Genomic DNA, 15,496 nt, shown 5'->3' with positions numbered 1-15,496 from the left:
TTCTTCTTATGTCCCCATGCCCCTTGCCATCCAAACAGGAAACCTCTGGAAACACAATTCCCCACACCCACCCTGCCCAAGCTGGACTCCATGTACCCTTCCCCTGGCAGGGCAAAAGCACAGGATCCTAGTCCTTGGCTGATTAACTACAACTCCCAAGATGCATCACGGCAGGGCGTGCCCTTCCTCCTTGCAGCATCAGGACCAGCCGAGCATCCTCCAGAGAGAGGGATGCAGGCGCCTGGCAGGGGGAGGTGGCTCCTGGAACATCCCTGGCCAAGAGCTGCCTTGCAGCTGGGCAAGCAGACTCCTCCCATGCCTGGTAAGTCTGCAGCTGTGTTTAGCTCCTGGTTTTTTTTGGGGGGGGGTGAGGAAGAAAGATGAGATGGGGAGCAGAGGGGAGCGGGGTGGGGTGAGGTGAGGTGGAGGGTGTAGAAGAATCTGTAGCAATCCAGCCAGGCTGATGGCTGGTCTCGTCCTTTTAAAAGCAGTTTAGATGGAGGCATTTGGGTGTTTTGCAAAGTTGGGGGCTTCCCAGTAGACCTCTGGGGTGGGGTGGGGCAGACCAAAGTTTATAGGGAGAAGCTGAGGGGGGTGAGCCCCCTGCCCACACCGTGATAGGGAAGCCGAGGTGCCCAGCTTTTTACCAAGACGGTTTATTTTATCCTGTGGCAATTCTGTTTTTCAGACGGCTCGGAGTTTTGTGGCCTCTTTAAGAGCTGATGCCTTCTGTCTGCACGGCACAGAAGAACAAGCCTCTCTCCCCACGGCTGGGACCCTCTCCCCACCCACCCCCCAAAAAACTTTTCCTGGGTAATGCTTGAACTCTGGCAATCGCCAGCCTCCGTGCCGGATGAGACTGGTGCCTTCTGCCGTACCAAGCCGAGCTGCCACCATCTCCTGCTCGGGGTGGTTACCGCAGCGTCAGTTCGGTTTGCCAGCGGTTCAGTAAGAATCCTCTGGGGTTTTGGAGCTGACTCCGGACATCTTTTCCTGATCCATCTGCCAACACTGGGTTGAGGGGAGGAGGGAGGAGGCAAGCCGCGTGGATGGCAGCGGTGGTGCCAGGCCGCCCGTCAGAGGAGCAGCGGTCGGCTGAGAATCCATCGCTCGTCCGGGAACCGCTTGGTGTTTCTCATCCGTCGGAAACAGCATCAATCGCTTGCTGCTGCTGTTGCGATTCTCTCTCCTCCTTGGGAGCAAACTCCTGTCCGGATAAACAACCACCCCATGGCTGCCAGGCAAGGGTCCCCTTTGGGCCATGATGATCCCTGATTCAGGAAAGATGGCTCTCTTGAGGACCCCGGCTGTGGAAAAAGTCAGAAAGCCCCTTTTTTGCGTAACAATCTCTCTGCATCCAGTCTTTCATCTCCTGGCGGCCTGGAGGCCTTCTTCCAAAGGGAGAGCGCAAAGGCCTGCAGATTCAAAACTGCACGGTGCTGAGAAAAAGGGCTAACTTTCCCCATTCGACTCCCAAGTGATGTGGTTAGATGCTGTTCACGTGGGACCTGGATGATTCACATTCTGCTGGACCGATTCACGTGGAGGACGGGAGAGTTGGGTTGGCTTTTGAGGTTGGGATGATCCCTATCCTGAAGCCAAGCTCTGATGTTCCTTCTCCTGGGCAGTGGCTTTCTTGGGCAGGGGGAGATCTGGAAGTTGGCATCTCCTTCTCCCCGGAGGCGGCGTCCAGCTAAAAGCGAAAGTGTGCCAGGGCCAAACTCTCCTCGTCACCCCTCGTCTCCTGCCCTGGAATCCCTCTCCCGTCGGATGCATTTATGTGTGTGTTTGCTCAGGGCAGGGGCCCTCCACACATGCTCAGAGGCACGCTTTCACCGTTGAGATATATTCTAGGGCGGTGCCCTGGTGAAACCGTGTTGCTGCCTTGGAATTATACACCAACATCCGCCCTCCTTTTCGTCGGTTTTTTCTCAGATATACAGAGCCTAGAGAGTCAAGTGGATTTGGGGTTAGCCAACGAGAAGCTGCTTTTTGGAAAGCCATAAAAAACTTGCCTCTTTTGAAAAGCAGGTCCTGTGCCTTACGCAGGAGGGTTCAAGGCCTAGCCTTTGAGGACCAGGGTCGCTTCTGTTTACGGCTGCTTCTGGGGTCCCTCCGGAAGCCGCCCCCCTTTGGGCCAGAGTCATGCCCTCCAGGAGCGATTCCAGCTACTCGCTGACGGCCCGCACAACGTCCCGCAGCTTCACGCACCTCCGCGTCCGGCGGGCCTGGCTCCAGATCATCCTCCTCCTCGGCTTCGTTCAGATGATCCTGGGTGTCCTGATCGTGACGTTGAGCCTGCTGGTAACCACGAACATGCCCTCGCAGAGCCACATCCGGAACGCATGTCCTATCTGGGCTGGTTTTCCGGTGAGTGCATCTTGCATAGCACAGCTGGGTGAAACCTCAGGCTTTCCCCAGATCCATTTTTGGATCCATTATTGATAGATATTGGGCTTCCCCTACCTTCCCCATCCAGCACACATTGATTTAAATGTTTCTAACCATTGGCAGATGATGTTTTAAAAGAAGAAGAAGGGGAAAAGGCAAAAAAAGCCTGATGTTCAGTGGCGTAGCGTGGGGGGTGCAGGGGGTGCCGGCCGCACCGGGCGCAACATCTGGGGGTTAGGGTTAGGGGGCGCAAACCCACGGGTTAGGGGGCGCAAATCCACGGGTTAGGGGGCACAAATTACTTGCCCTGCCCTGGGTGCTGACAACCCACGCTACACCACTGCTGATGTTATTTACTTATTTAACAGATTTCTGGGATGCCATCCATCAGCCAACACTTCCAAGAAAGATCTTTTTAAAAAACAAACAAACTACCCACCAATTAACACTGAAATCAGCAGCAAAACTGAAAGCAAGTTGATAAGTAGCAATCATAATTAAAATATACAGCAGAAAATCCACTGAAAGCCCAGGGAAATCAAAAACATATAAGCTGGATCTGGAGAGACAAACAAAATGGATACCAGCTAACTGTCCCAAGGTTAAGAATTATACAATTAGGGAGCCACCACTATAAAGGCCCTGTCTGATTTCACCACCCACCTCACCTCTGGCAGAGGCGCCTGGAAGTTGGGCCTCTGATGCAGATTGCCATTAATAGGCAATAGGTTCACATGACAGCACTGAGAGCAAGTAGTCATTCCAGTTCATTAATTACTCATTAATTACTCAATAAAAGAGAATAAACTACTCTGCAGACACAGTGGGTGTTTCACCAGGGGGGTTCTGAATTTCAAGTTCTCCCTGGTTTGGCAAACTTTTATTTGGTCTCTCATCATGTCTATTTGATTTAGGCATTTTAACGTTGGTTAGCATTGATTTTTACTTTTATAGGGTTAAACTTGTGGGTATAGGGTGGTATATAAATTCAAACAACAACAACAACGTAATTATTTACAGACACATTTCTAAATACTGCCATATTGTAAAATATCAAGGCGATGTTGTGTGACAAACTGGTGAACTGGAATATTCACTCCCCCATGAATGGGAAGTTAATTGGGGTCCACAGGCGGTGGTGGGGTGGACCCACAGCCAAAAGACTGTGTTGGACCTCTGAGGGTGGCAGAGGGCCTCCTCTGCTGATCTCAGCACCCAAGGGGGTCTCAAGGGAAGGAGCCAGCCTTCCAGTCCTTTAGAGCTTCAAACTAGTGTGAACACTTTAAATTATGCCCAAAAAGCAACCGGCAAGTCATCTGCTTTAGAACACGGTTTTATGAGTTCCGCCTGGCCTTTCATATGGACGCAGTCTATCCCCCCTCTCATATTATTATTATTATTAGATGGAACCCCTTATATGGGATTTGTATATGAATTTTCCCTTGGCTCTTTTTGCTGGCCCATGTAGGACCAGCATGGATAGTTGGCCCCGGTGAATATTTGACGTTTTCTCCCCTTATGGCTTTGATCTATGGGCTACCACTAAAACGAGGCTTCATTTTAAACTGTATTTTAAACTGTATTCTAACCATAGCTGTCAACTATCCCCTTTTCTTGCGAGGAATCCTATTCGGAATAAGGGAATTTCCCTTTAAAAAAGGGAAAAGTTGACAGCTATGATTCTAACTTATATTTTAATCAACTGTTTTTTGTTTTAATGTTTTTACTGTGTTTATATTCAGTGTTAGGCGCCCTGAGCCCAGTCTTGGCCAGGGAGGGTGGGGTATAAATTAATAATAATAATAATAATAATAATAATAATAATAATAATAATAATAATAATAATAATAAAGGCAACCCCAACCAGTAATCTGGCTGCTGCCATTTTGCACCAAACTGAGTCGTCTTCTAGGGCAGCCCCACGTACAGTGCACTGCAGTCCTCTAGCACCCAATCTCTAAATATCTCTGAGAGGAGGGCATGGAACCTCAAACGACACAAAGATACTTGGCTCTCGCCCCCTTCTGAGCATTGTTTACACTGAGATCTAACAAAATCCTGCTCAGAGTAGACCCATTGCAGCCAGTTGGCCTCAGTTAACCCTTGAGCATTAATATCAGTGGGTCTCCTCGGAGCAGGACTTAGCTTTAGGCACCAACCCTCCGTTTCCTCAGCTCGAGGCAGTTTCTGCCGGCTCTGTTTTCAATCACATCGCTTATAAAAAAAAAATGTAATCATGAATAATTTAGAGCGAATGAACTCCATTATAAAATAATAATAATAAAATCCACAGCCTACTGAGAAATGTTGCGTCCCTCCTCTGCTATCAGAGTCAACTCAGCTGCCAGCAGCCATGGGAAAGAACGCTGAGCTTTGCAGCCTTTCTCCCCTGTTTAATCCGGGACAGAGATGTGCCAATTTATTCCAGGAGGTCCTTCCTAGCAACTGCGAAAAAAAATCTCTGTGATTCGGTCACGCTTTCTGCAACTGTATTCGAGCTGAAACAGCTTCGAAACCGGCACTTCTCCATTTTTTTTGTTTTGTTTGTAGTGCAGTTCTGCAGCTGAGCAACGTGCATGAAAATGCATGCGCTGAGGTAAAGTGTGCCTAAAAATGCGTATGATAAAGAAAAGAGCAGGCCAAAATGCATTGCGTGTGGGGAAATGTAAATGTGAGGGGAATACACTTTGCAAAAATGTGTATTTTAGGCAACGCTGCATAGGAAAGCGTGCCCGTTAGGTTCGCACTAAAATGCTGGCAATTTATTGCGAAGAAATGGTTGTTTTTTAAAACAAACCATACAGTGATGTGAAAATAGGGGAGAACTGAGCTTAAGATTTTAAAATTATTATTATTATTTATTAAATTTGTATGCCAACTTTTAGCTGCCGATCTCAGAGCTGTTGACAACATAAAACTGCAATATAAAAAACACCAAATACAATATAAAGAACAACAACAAACCAATAATGCCCCCCCTACCATATATTTAAAAGGGCATCGGATGTCAGCTCAGGGCCTGGTTAAATAGGAACGCTTTCTCCTGGTGCCTAAAAGTTTATAATGAGGGCGCCAGGCGAGACTCCCCGGGGGGGGGGGCATTCCACAATGGGGAGCCACCACAGAAAAGGCCTGTTCTCGTGTTGTCGCCATCCACACCTCTTGTGGAAGAGGCACTCAATGAAGGGCATCATAAGATGATCTCAGGGTCCGGGTAGGTTCATATGGAAAGAGGTGGTGCTTGGGGTATTGCAGTCCTGAGCTGTTTAAGGCTTTATAGATCAAAAACAGCACTTTGAATTGGGCCTGGAATCTAATTGGCAGCCAGCGCAGTCGGACCAGGATCCGTGTAAGACGCTCACATCGCCGTGCCCTGGTGAGCAACCTGTCCGCTGAATTCTGCACTAGCTGAAGTTTCCGGACCATCTTCAGAGGCAGCCCTTTGGAAAAATGAGAAAAGCTTCAATTAATGGAGCGAAAGCTTCCAGTTTGAGGAGACATGTTTCTTCTTTTGAAAACAAAATGGGCCATCCCACCCCTGGCCAAGCTCTCAGCAGCTTCCTTCTCACCTAGAGAAGACCAGCAGTGGTCACTCGAAGCCACTGGTAGATCTTTGGCCATCAAGGCAACCTCTCTTCTCTGTGTGTCTTGATCTCTAGTTGGCATTCTCCGGAGTGGTTGGCATCGTCTCCTGGAGGCGCCCGTTCACCCCGGTGGTAAGTACTGACGCTTCATTCGTGTTTGGAATAAACTAGTCTAGCGTGGTGTAGTGGTTAAGAACGGTAGTCTCGTAATCTGGGGAACCGGGTTCGCTTCCCCGCTCCTCCACTTGCAGCTGCTGGGTGACCTTGGGCCAGTCACACTTCTCTGAAGTCTCTCAGCCCAGCTCACCTCACAGAGTGTTTGTTGTGGGGGAGGAAGGGAAAGGAGAATGTTAGCCGCTTTGAGACGCCTTCGGGTAGTGATAAAGCGGGATATCAAATCCAAACTCTTCTTCTTCTTCTTAACACAGTTAACTGAATTAGTTCAGAAATCTCTGGGCTGCACCCGAAAGTCGTTCCAGTAACTGCCAAGTTAAATGAACACAAAGAAAGTTCTTTTGGCGGTGGAACTTTGGAAGGTTTCTAGTTCATTTTCAAGTTCATTCTCTTCATTTGCTTTTTTTTTTTTAAAAAAAAGCTTTGGACTTTTCGGTCCATTAAAGCAGTGTTTTTCAACCTTTTTTGGGCAAAGGCACACTTGTTTCATGAAAAAAATCACGAGGCACACCACCACGGTGTGCGGAGAGGGAGATGTCAGAGCCCCGCTGCTCTCTATGGGGAATCGGATGAGAGCGGACCGCCTGTCCGCTCTCATCCGATCCCATCCGATATGATCCCCACCCAGGATGGATGGAAAATAGGGTGGACACAGTCCGCCTAGTGGGCGAAAATTTGACTTTTTTTTTAAAAAAAATATTTCGATTTTTTCAATTTTTCCCATGGCACACCAGGCAACATCTCGCGGAACACTAGTGTGCCACAGAACAGTGGTTGGAAAACACTGCATTAAAGTACATAATTGATGGGGGAAATACATGGAAAAAACCATTCACACACCACTGTATGTTTTGATGTTTGCTTCATCTTCTTTCAGTATATAGTGGTACCTCAGGTTATGAACTTAATTCATTTGGAAGGTCTGTTTTTAACCCGAAACCGTTCTTAACCTGAGGCGTGCTTTAGCTAATGGGGCCTCCTGCTGCCGCCTCGCTGCTGCTGCGCGATTTCTGTTCTCATCTTGGGGCAAAGTTCTCAACCTGAGGTACTATTTCCGGGTTAGCGGAGTTTGTAACCTGAAGTGTTTGTAACCCGAGGTACCACTGTATTCTATACTTCAGCAGCCTGCAACTGTCTGAATGTTGAGGATCATTCGGACGAACTTGAATCGAACTCTGGACTGAACGAGTTTGCTTTGTAAAGGGACGGTCGTTCGCCGGAATCTGTTCCTCTTTGGACGTCTTGAACTTGAACCAAAACGAGTTCCGTTTCAGAACGAACTTCCCAAGCTCTGAAAAGCAAATGTTCCTAGGAAACACAAAGGGGGAAAGGGTTGATGTGCAGAAGGAAGGCTAAGCAGGCATAAATGGAAACAAATTGTCAAGAAACGCATTTATACTTAGGATACCTTCCAGCTGAGGTTGTGCCAAAGGCTTTATGGAAAAGGTGGGTTCTGAGGAGGCCTCTGAATGGAAGGCGGGTGGAGAGAGGCATTATCGTTCCAAAAGTGGGGCATCATGAGATCGAGAGAAAAAGAGAGAGAGAGAGAGGAGTTGTCTTAGAAGGAAACCAACAGACAGGTGAGAGGGACATGATTAGGGCTGGGCAATATAGTAATATATTGTCCAAAACTGGTTTGAAGTCCCTATCATGATATCGGTTTCATAATTTTTGACCTAGCAATATCTCACAAACCATAATACGTTTGTGTGCTATGCAAAAATCACAACGCGCAAAAAACCGTGAAGCCAGCCTAGCTCCATACTTATTTCAGACATTGTGATATATCAGTATATTGCGATGTTGGTGAACCGGATATCGCGATGTTGAAAATCAGATATCACCCAGCCCTAGACCTAATAAAGGTAAAGGGACCCCTGACCATTTGGTCCAGCCGTGGCCGACTCTGGGGTTGTGACACTCATCTCGCTTTATTGGCCAGCTTCCGGGTCATGTGGCCAGCATGACTAAGCCGCTTCTGGCAAACCAGAGCAGCGCACAGAAACACCGTTCCTGCCAGAGCAGTACCTATTTATATGCTTGCACTTTGACGTGCTTTCAGACTGCTAGGTTGGCAGGAGCAGGGACCGAGCAACAGAAGCTCACCCCGTCGTGGGGATTCGAACCGCCGACCTTCTGATCGGCAAGTCCTAGGCTCTTTGGTTTAACCCACAGCGCCATCCGTGTCTAGACATGATAGATGTGCTTAAAATGCTGCAAGTGGACAAGAGGAAAGTTTCTCTCTCTCTTTCCTATAACGCTGGAATTTGAGGACATCGGATGAAGTCAATTGAGGTTAAGATTCGGGTGTCAGACAAAAGAGTCGTTTTTTCCACATGGCACCTACTGTGGAACTCACTCCTGCAAGAATTTGTGACAGCCACTAACCTGGACAGCTGTAAAAGAGAATTTTGTGGAGGATAAGGTTGTCAAAATGCTACTAGCCAGGATGAAATTTGTTCTCCCTCTGCTTTGTGCTGTTGTGGAAGTCCTCCTTTCCCAGCTCTACTCTGTAGGGTCTAACCCTACTGGTAGCACCTTCCATTGCGTGGCGAGTTCCCGCCTCCACCATGTGGAAATAAAGACACATGACGCAAATATTTAGGTTAATGGGCAAAAAATGGCCACAATTTTATTGGTTACAGGAATGAGTGGTATTGGCTTAGGCATTGGTCCTAACCGACTATCCGGCTTCAGCCCGATTGTTTGAAGACCGGGAAGGGTTAACCACCAGTAGGGGGAGTCCCAGTAGTGATGTATGGAAGTGAGAGCTGGACCATAAAGAAGGCTGATCGCCGAAGAATTGATGCTTTTGAATTATGGTGCTGGAGGAGACTCTTGAGAGTCCCATGGACTGCAAGAAGATCAAACCTCTCCATTCTGAAGGAAATCAGCCCTGAGTGCTCACTAGAAGGACAGATCCTGAAGCTGAGGCTCCAATACTTTGGCCACCTCATGAGAAGAGAAGACTCCCTGGAAAAGACCCTGATGTTGGGATGATGGAGGGGCACAAGGAGAAGGGGACGACAGAGGACGAGATGGTCGGACAGTGTTCTCGAAGCTACCAGCATGAGTTTGACCAAACTGCGGGAGGCAGTGGAAGACAGGAGTGCCTGGCGTTCTCTGGTCCAGGGGGTCACGAAGAGTCGGACACGACTAAACGACTAAACAACAACAAGGGGGAGTCCTGCTGATGCACATCAACTAGGAACTCTCCTGGGGTCACCAATAGGGGGCATGCTTTAGGTCCTCACCTCCATAGGCTTCAGACAGGGCCACACCCCCAGAATCCTTTACTGGACTACCCTTTGATATTCAGGGGAGGTGATGGCACTTCCTGCCCCATCTCATCTACATGACAATACCCCTACCAATGCCTAACCGCCAATGCCGAGGAAGTTGTGACAATTTGCTACGAGACAGGCGAAAAACCAAGTGGCTGGTGCCAATTTGCCAAGTGGAAAAAATTCCTGCCAGGCCCCTTAACGGCGACCAACCGAGGTCCAGAGCAAGGTCAAAAGGAAAACCTAAAGGGTGGGAAACCCGATGAGCTGAGGTGGCAAAAGAGGGAGATCCCTGGCCGCGCCCGCAAGCCACGCCCCCCCGCCAGCTGATTGGCTGGCCAGGGGATGACACGGCCAGGGATCCCCTCAATCATCCAGAGGCTGAGAGCCAGCCCCCGCACACGTGGAGAGGGTGTGAAGCCCGCAACTCCTCCTCCTCTCCATTTCAGAAGTGGTTTTGTGCACATTTAATCAGCCTGGGGTGGAAGGAAATCTGCCGTCTGAAAATATTCCTCGCTGGGACTGTTTTGGGATGGGCCATAGCTCAGGGGGCACAGTACCTGCTTTCCATGCAGAATGTCCTGGGTTCGGTCCTCAGCATCTCCAGGTAGGGCTGGGAGGGAGAGAGACCCCTGCCTGGAACCCCGTAGAGCTTCTGCCAACCTGTGTGGACTACAACCTGTGCAGCCTAGGACCCACGTACCTGCGGGACCGCCTCTCCTGATATGCCCCGCGGAGGACTTTAAGGTCCACAAATAACAACACTCTGGAGGTCCCGAGCCTCAAGGAGGTTAGATTGGTTTCAACTAGGGCCAGGGCCTTTTCAGCACTGGCCCCGACATGGTGGAACGCTCTGTCCCAAGAGACTAGGGCCCTGCGGGACTTGACATCTTTCCACAGGGCCTGCAAGACAGAGCTGTTCCGCCTGGCCTTTGGTTTGGACTCTGTCTGACCCTTATGTTTCCCTCCCCTTATGGTCTTGATTTATCAGCTACTTTAAAATGAGGCTGCATTTTAAATTGCATTTTAACCTGTATTTTAAATTGGTTTTTTCCCCCTTTTCCTTCCCCCCTCCCCTTTCCCCCCTATTATGTTTTTACTGTGATTTTATTAGTGTTAGCTGCCCTGAGCCCGGCTCTGGCTGGGGAGGGCAGGGTATAAGTAAAATTTATTATTATTATTATTATTATTATTATTATTATTACAGTGGTGCCTCGCAAGACGAAAAGAATCCGTTCTGTGATTCTCTTCGTCTAGCTTTTTTTTGTCTTGCAAAGCAAGCCCATTGACGGATTAGCGCTATTAGCGGCTTTTAGCGGCTTATCTGCTGATCGGATCAGCTGATAAGCGGCTTAGCGGCTTAGAAAAAAGGGGGGAGGGGAAAAAACCAGCAGGAACTCGCAAGACATTTTCGTTTTGCGAAGCAAGCCCATAGGAGATTCGTTTTGTGAAGCACCTCCAAAACGGAAAACCCTTTCGTCTAGCGGGTTTTCCGTCTTGCGAGGCATTCGTCTTGCGGGGCACCACTGTATTACTGAGCTAGATGGGACAGCGTTCTGGCTCTGTGCAAGGCAGCTTCTTCCTCCATTTCCTGTGTGTGTGTCTCTTCCCCCCTCGTCTTCCTTAGGGATTTAACGGCCTTCTTTCTCCCCGCCACCCCCCAGATTACCTTCTTCACGCTCCTCTCAGTCCTCGGAGTCATGCTTACCCTGGCTGGCTCCATCCTCTCCTGCCAAAATGCCCAGCAGCAGGTGAAGTCCCTGGAGGCTTGCGAGCCGGTAAGACAACGGGACCGTTATGCGGTCTGGAAGGAGCAGGGGATACGGAGCCTGGACTTCCAGGTGGGGTTTGACGTAGAGCAGAGCTAATACGTTACGTTCTTCCTCCAGCGCAGCCTTCCACAACCGAGTGCTCTCCAGGCGTCGCCAAGCTCCCGGCAGCCCCCTGGCAGCCGGCACGGCTAATGCTGAGGGATGATGGGAGTTGTAGTTCAGCTGTGTTCTTGGACTCCCGCTCCCATCGACCTCGGCCAGCCTGGCCAATGGTCATGGATGATGGGGGTTGTGGTTCAACAATGTTATTGGGTTTCCAGCTCCCGTCAGCCTCAGCTAACGCAGCCAATGGTTATGGACGATGGGAGTTGTAGTTCAACAACGGTCTTCGATGATGGGAGTTGTAGTTCAACAATGTTACTGGGTTTCCATCTCCCGTCAGCCTCAGCTAACGCAGCCAGTGGTTACGGACGATGGGAGCTGTAGTTCAATGACAGTCTTCAATGATGGGAGTTGTAGTTCAACAATGTTATTGGGCTTCCAGCTCCCGTCAGCCTCAGCTAATGCAGCCAGTGGTTACGGACGATGGGAGTTGTAGTTCAACAATGGTCTTCGATGATGGGAGTTGTAGTTCAACAATGTTATTGGGTTTCCAGCTCCCGTCAGCCTCAGCTAACACAGCCAGTGGTTATGGACGATGGGAGTTGTAGTTCAACAACGGTCTTCGATGATGGGAGTTGTAGTTCAACAATGTTATTGGGTTTCCAGCTCCCGTCAGCCTCAGCTAACACAGCCAATGGTTATGGACGATGGGAGTTGTAGTTCAACAACAGTCTTCGATGATGGGAGTTGTAGTTCAACAATGTTATTGGCAGTGGCGTAGCGTGGGGGGTGCAGGGGGGGGCGGGCCGCACCGGGCACATCTGGGGGTTAGGGTTAGGGGCGCAAATCCACGGGTTAGGGGGCGCAAATCCACGGGTTAGGGGGCGCATATTACTTGCCCCGGGTGCTGACAACCCACGCTACGCCACTGGTTATTGGGTTTCCAGCTCCCCTCAGCCTCAGCTAACGCAGCCAGTGGTTATGGACGATGGGAGTTGTAGTTCAATGACGGTCTTCGATGATGGGAGTTGTAGTTCAGCAACGTTCTTGGGCTCCAGTTCTCATCATTCTCAAGCAGCGTGGCCAGTGATCAGGGAGAATGACTCCCGCGACATTTGGAGGGCAACTGGTTGGGGAAGGTGGCTTCAAAGGGGGGAAAGCAGCTTTCGAAGGGGGCGCTTTGGAGCAGAGGGGTTGGGGAGGAGGGCCCACTTAACTCTTTCTCTGCCAGCTGCGCCCCCCCTCCCAAAACGCCCCGCTGCATCCCTCTTCCAAGCATGCATGTACCATTTTACATTAGAGTATTTCTTTGCGTATTTATAGCAATGGGAATATGAATGGTTTTAGTTACCGCGTAGTTCGGTTTAGTCGCGACAGGGCTGTGGGGACTTGCATGGTTGTGCGCCAAAGGCTTCGTGGAAAAGGTGGGTGTCGGAAGAAGTAAGAGGGGAGGCTTCAAAAGTTGTTCTGGGGCGGGGGCAATTCCAAGGATAAAGGAGCGACAGGGGAGGAAGGGAGGAGACTACGAGGCCCATGGTGCTGTGCAACTGCAGGCAGGCCCTGAAACCTTGCCTCGTGTTAAAGTACAACATTTGCCAGCAGCACACTTACAAACTTTTCCTGCCTCCCCAGCAGGGCACCTCTCCATCTCAGCTGTGCCCTTGCTGCCAGCTCGGAAGCTGCGGAAGTAACGCAGAACTGGATCCAAATTGCTCCAAGGTCCGCCTGGTCCTCAAGGTGAGTAAACAAAGATGCTCCTGATTGCAGACGGATCTATTGGCGGTTTTTGATGAAGGTTACATTCTGCATCCAACGTTTTATGGGAGGGGTGTGTGTGTGTGTGTGTGTGAATGAGAGTGTAAGAAACAAAAATCTGCCCTTATTCCCTTATGGGGTATACAAGAGCCCTCATAGAGTCCTTTGTAGGTTCTTCATCGGTCGGAGAAAAGAACAGAGGCCAACCAGAGAATATTGAGAAGCAAAGCAGCTAGTAAGCCTGATCTTTATTGACTGTTGCAACAGGGTGCTCCCCTCACATACAGGAAAGGAGGAGGACCCAGAACAAAGGTGTGCCTGCCCTTATATAGACATTTTAAATTGCCTGCCCTGGAGTCCAAGACCACCCCCAGAAACTTCATACATACATCACAGAAGGGGTGTAGCTCAGGACCACCCCCCAGATACATCATACCTACATCACAAAAAGGGCGGTCTACAACAGAAATCTGAGTGCGTTGTTTATCTCCTGTTTGGCAGGTTACCTGTTAATGGTCACTTGATTGGATTACCTGGGGAGCCTGGCCAGTCTTTTGTAATGATAAATACTTAGTTTCCTGAGCCAGGTCACAGCTCACCCTATTCATACACAGATATACCCTTAAGACGGGATTTGTGAACAAAAGGACAATGGGGAGGCTTTTCCATTTTCCTTCGACCTAGCAGAGAAATATTTGAGGTCGTTTTGGGAGGGACAAAATGGTTTCAGGAATTTTTCTGTGGGGTTTCAGACATGTGGTTTATATATGCAGTTATGAACCTTAAATTTTTTATTTCAAGAGAAAGAAGGAGATTAGGCTTCTGAGATTTAAGTGGGTCTTTCCCCCGCAACGTTGTGTTGTAGAATAAATGGAGCCTGAGGCCAGTGCCTTTCAAATTTCAGCTGTGCCCTGTTGGATGCCAAAATTTGGCGCCCCTCTGCCTCTTGTCGCATTACATCATTGTGGTGGCGCCCTCTGGGCTCGGCACTCAGTGTGGGCAAACCAGCCACACTCCCCGAAATCTGCCTCTTCTGAGGCCGCTTTTACACCATGCATTTAAAGTACCACAACACCACTCTAAACAGAATCCTGGGACCTGTAGTTTGTTTAGGGCACCGAGAGTTGTTGATGTTTTATTGCATTTTTAATTCTGTTGGGAGCTGCCAGGGTGGCTGGGGAAGCCCAGCCAGATGGGCAGGTATAAATAAATTATTATTATTATTATTCTCTTTCTGCACATAACTGTTGCATTATTGGGAAGCATTGCTTCTTTTCTCTTGCATTCTGGGAAGTCTCGCTTATAAGCTTTTCTCTGCTTTTGCACACACTGTATAACCTGTTCCTGTTCCAAAGACCAAGACATTCCCTCATTTCCCTAGACTGACACTATGACCTGTTCTTAATGCACAGCTGACCACATCTACGGAATTCACTTATTATATTCTTTCATGTTATGATCAATCATTAGTAATTGTTTTAGTCATGCTATATCAATCTTTAGTTATAATTTAATTAGGAGGTTTCATGCCTGTCTAGCTCCAGCTTCGTTTCCCAGCCTTTAATCTATCAGTGATTAATGTTCACATGTAATTCCCGCCTTGTACTTATGTTAACCAATCAGCAACAAGTTGCTTTGTGTTTGTATCAACCAATCAGCCACAAGCACACCTGTGGCAATGTTTGTAATATTCAATAAAAGAGAGTTCCCGGGGCTCGCCCCGGCAGACGCCTCTCTCATAATAATAATAACAATAATTTATTATTTATACCCCGCCCATCTGGCTGGGCCTCCCCAGCCACTCTGGGCGGCTTCCATAAAAACCAAAAGTACAATAAAATATCACACGTTAAAAACTTCCCTGAACAGGGCTGCCTTAAGATGTCTCCTGAATGTCAGGTAGTTGTTTATCGCTTTGACATCTGCTGGAAGGGCGTTCCACAGGGCGGGTGCCACCACCGAGAAGGCCCTCTGCCTGGTTCCCTGTAGCTTTGCTTCTCGCAATGAGGGAACCGCCAGAAGGCCCTCGGCGCTGGACCTCAGCGTCCGGGCAGAATGATGGGGGTGGAGACACTCCTTCATGACACCTGCTATTCGTCTGTCGTTATTCCAACCCAGCAATTAGGCAGCCCCTATTCCCCTCACAAAACTACAATTCCCAGAGTGGCTTACAGTCACATAATGCTTCAAATCCATAGCGTGAACATAGCCTCAGTCCTTTATTCTCCATGGTCCACACACAATCTAGCTTAAACTCTCAGACTCTCGGACCAAATGGACCGCAAGAGAACTCCGACACAGAACCTTTGGGCCACGCACTGAATTAAATTCCCATATCGTACATTAAGGTGCTTGCAATATATTTAATATTACTAGATATGCACAGTTATATTTAATTAAATATATGAAATACACAGTTAATACGTACACAGCA

General features: G+C 48.9%; 1 protein-coding gene and 1 long non-coding RNA gene across 6 annotated transcripts in view; both read left to right on the top strand.

The window, feature by feature from the left end:
- Nucleotides 1-15,496, top strand: part of LOC309520794 — a 104,131-nt gene that overhangs the window by 4,905 nt on the left and 83,730 nt on the right. The gene's annotated exons all lie outside the window — the stretch shown is intronic.
- The window catches only part of ENTREP3 (endosomal transmembrane epsin interactor 3), a 35,193-nt gene continuing 21,267 nt past the window's right edge, over nt 1,571-15,496 (top strand). For 2 of the 5 annotated variants that reach the window (XM_082202182.1, XM_082202178.1), the window contains exons 1-4: nt 1,571-2,370; nt 6,051-6,107; nt 11,098-11,274; nt 12,940-13,044. In XM_082202182.1, the coding sequence (XP_082058308.1) occupies nt 2,146-2,370; nt 6,051-6,107; nt 11,098-11,274; nt 12,940-13,044 (564 nt within the window). In that variant the 5' untranslated portion in view covers nt 1,571-2,145. The remainder of the gene's footprint in view (nt 2,371-6,050; nt 6,108-11,097; nt 11,275-12,939; nt 13,045-15,496) is intronic. The other 3 variants (XM_082202181.1, XM_082202180.1, XM_082202179.1) reach the window with 3 other exon arrangements.

Source organism: Podarcis vaucheri (genome assembly GCF_965113315.1).
Source record: "Podarcis vaucheri genome assembly, chromosome: 16".
Lineage (NCBI taxonomy): Eukaryota > Metazoa > Chordata > Lepidosauria > Squamata > Lacertidae > Podarcis > Podarcis vaucheri.
This window is presented reverse-complemented; position numbering and strand designations above follow the sequence as displayed.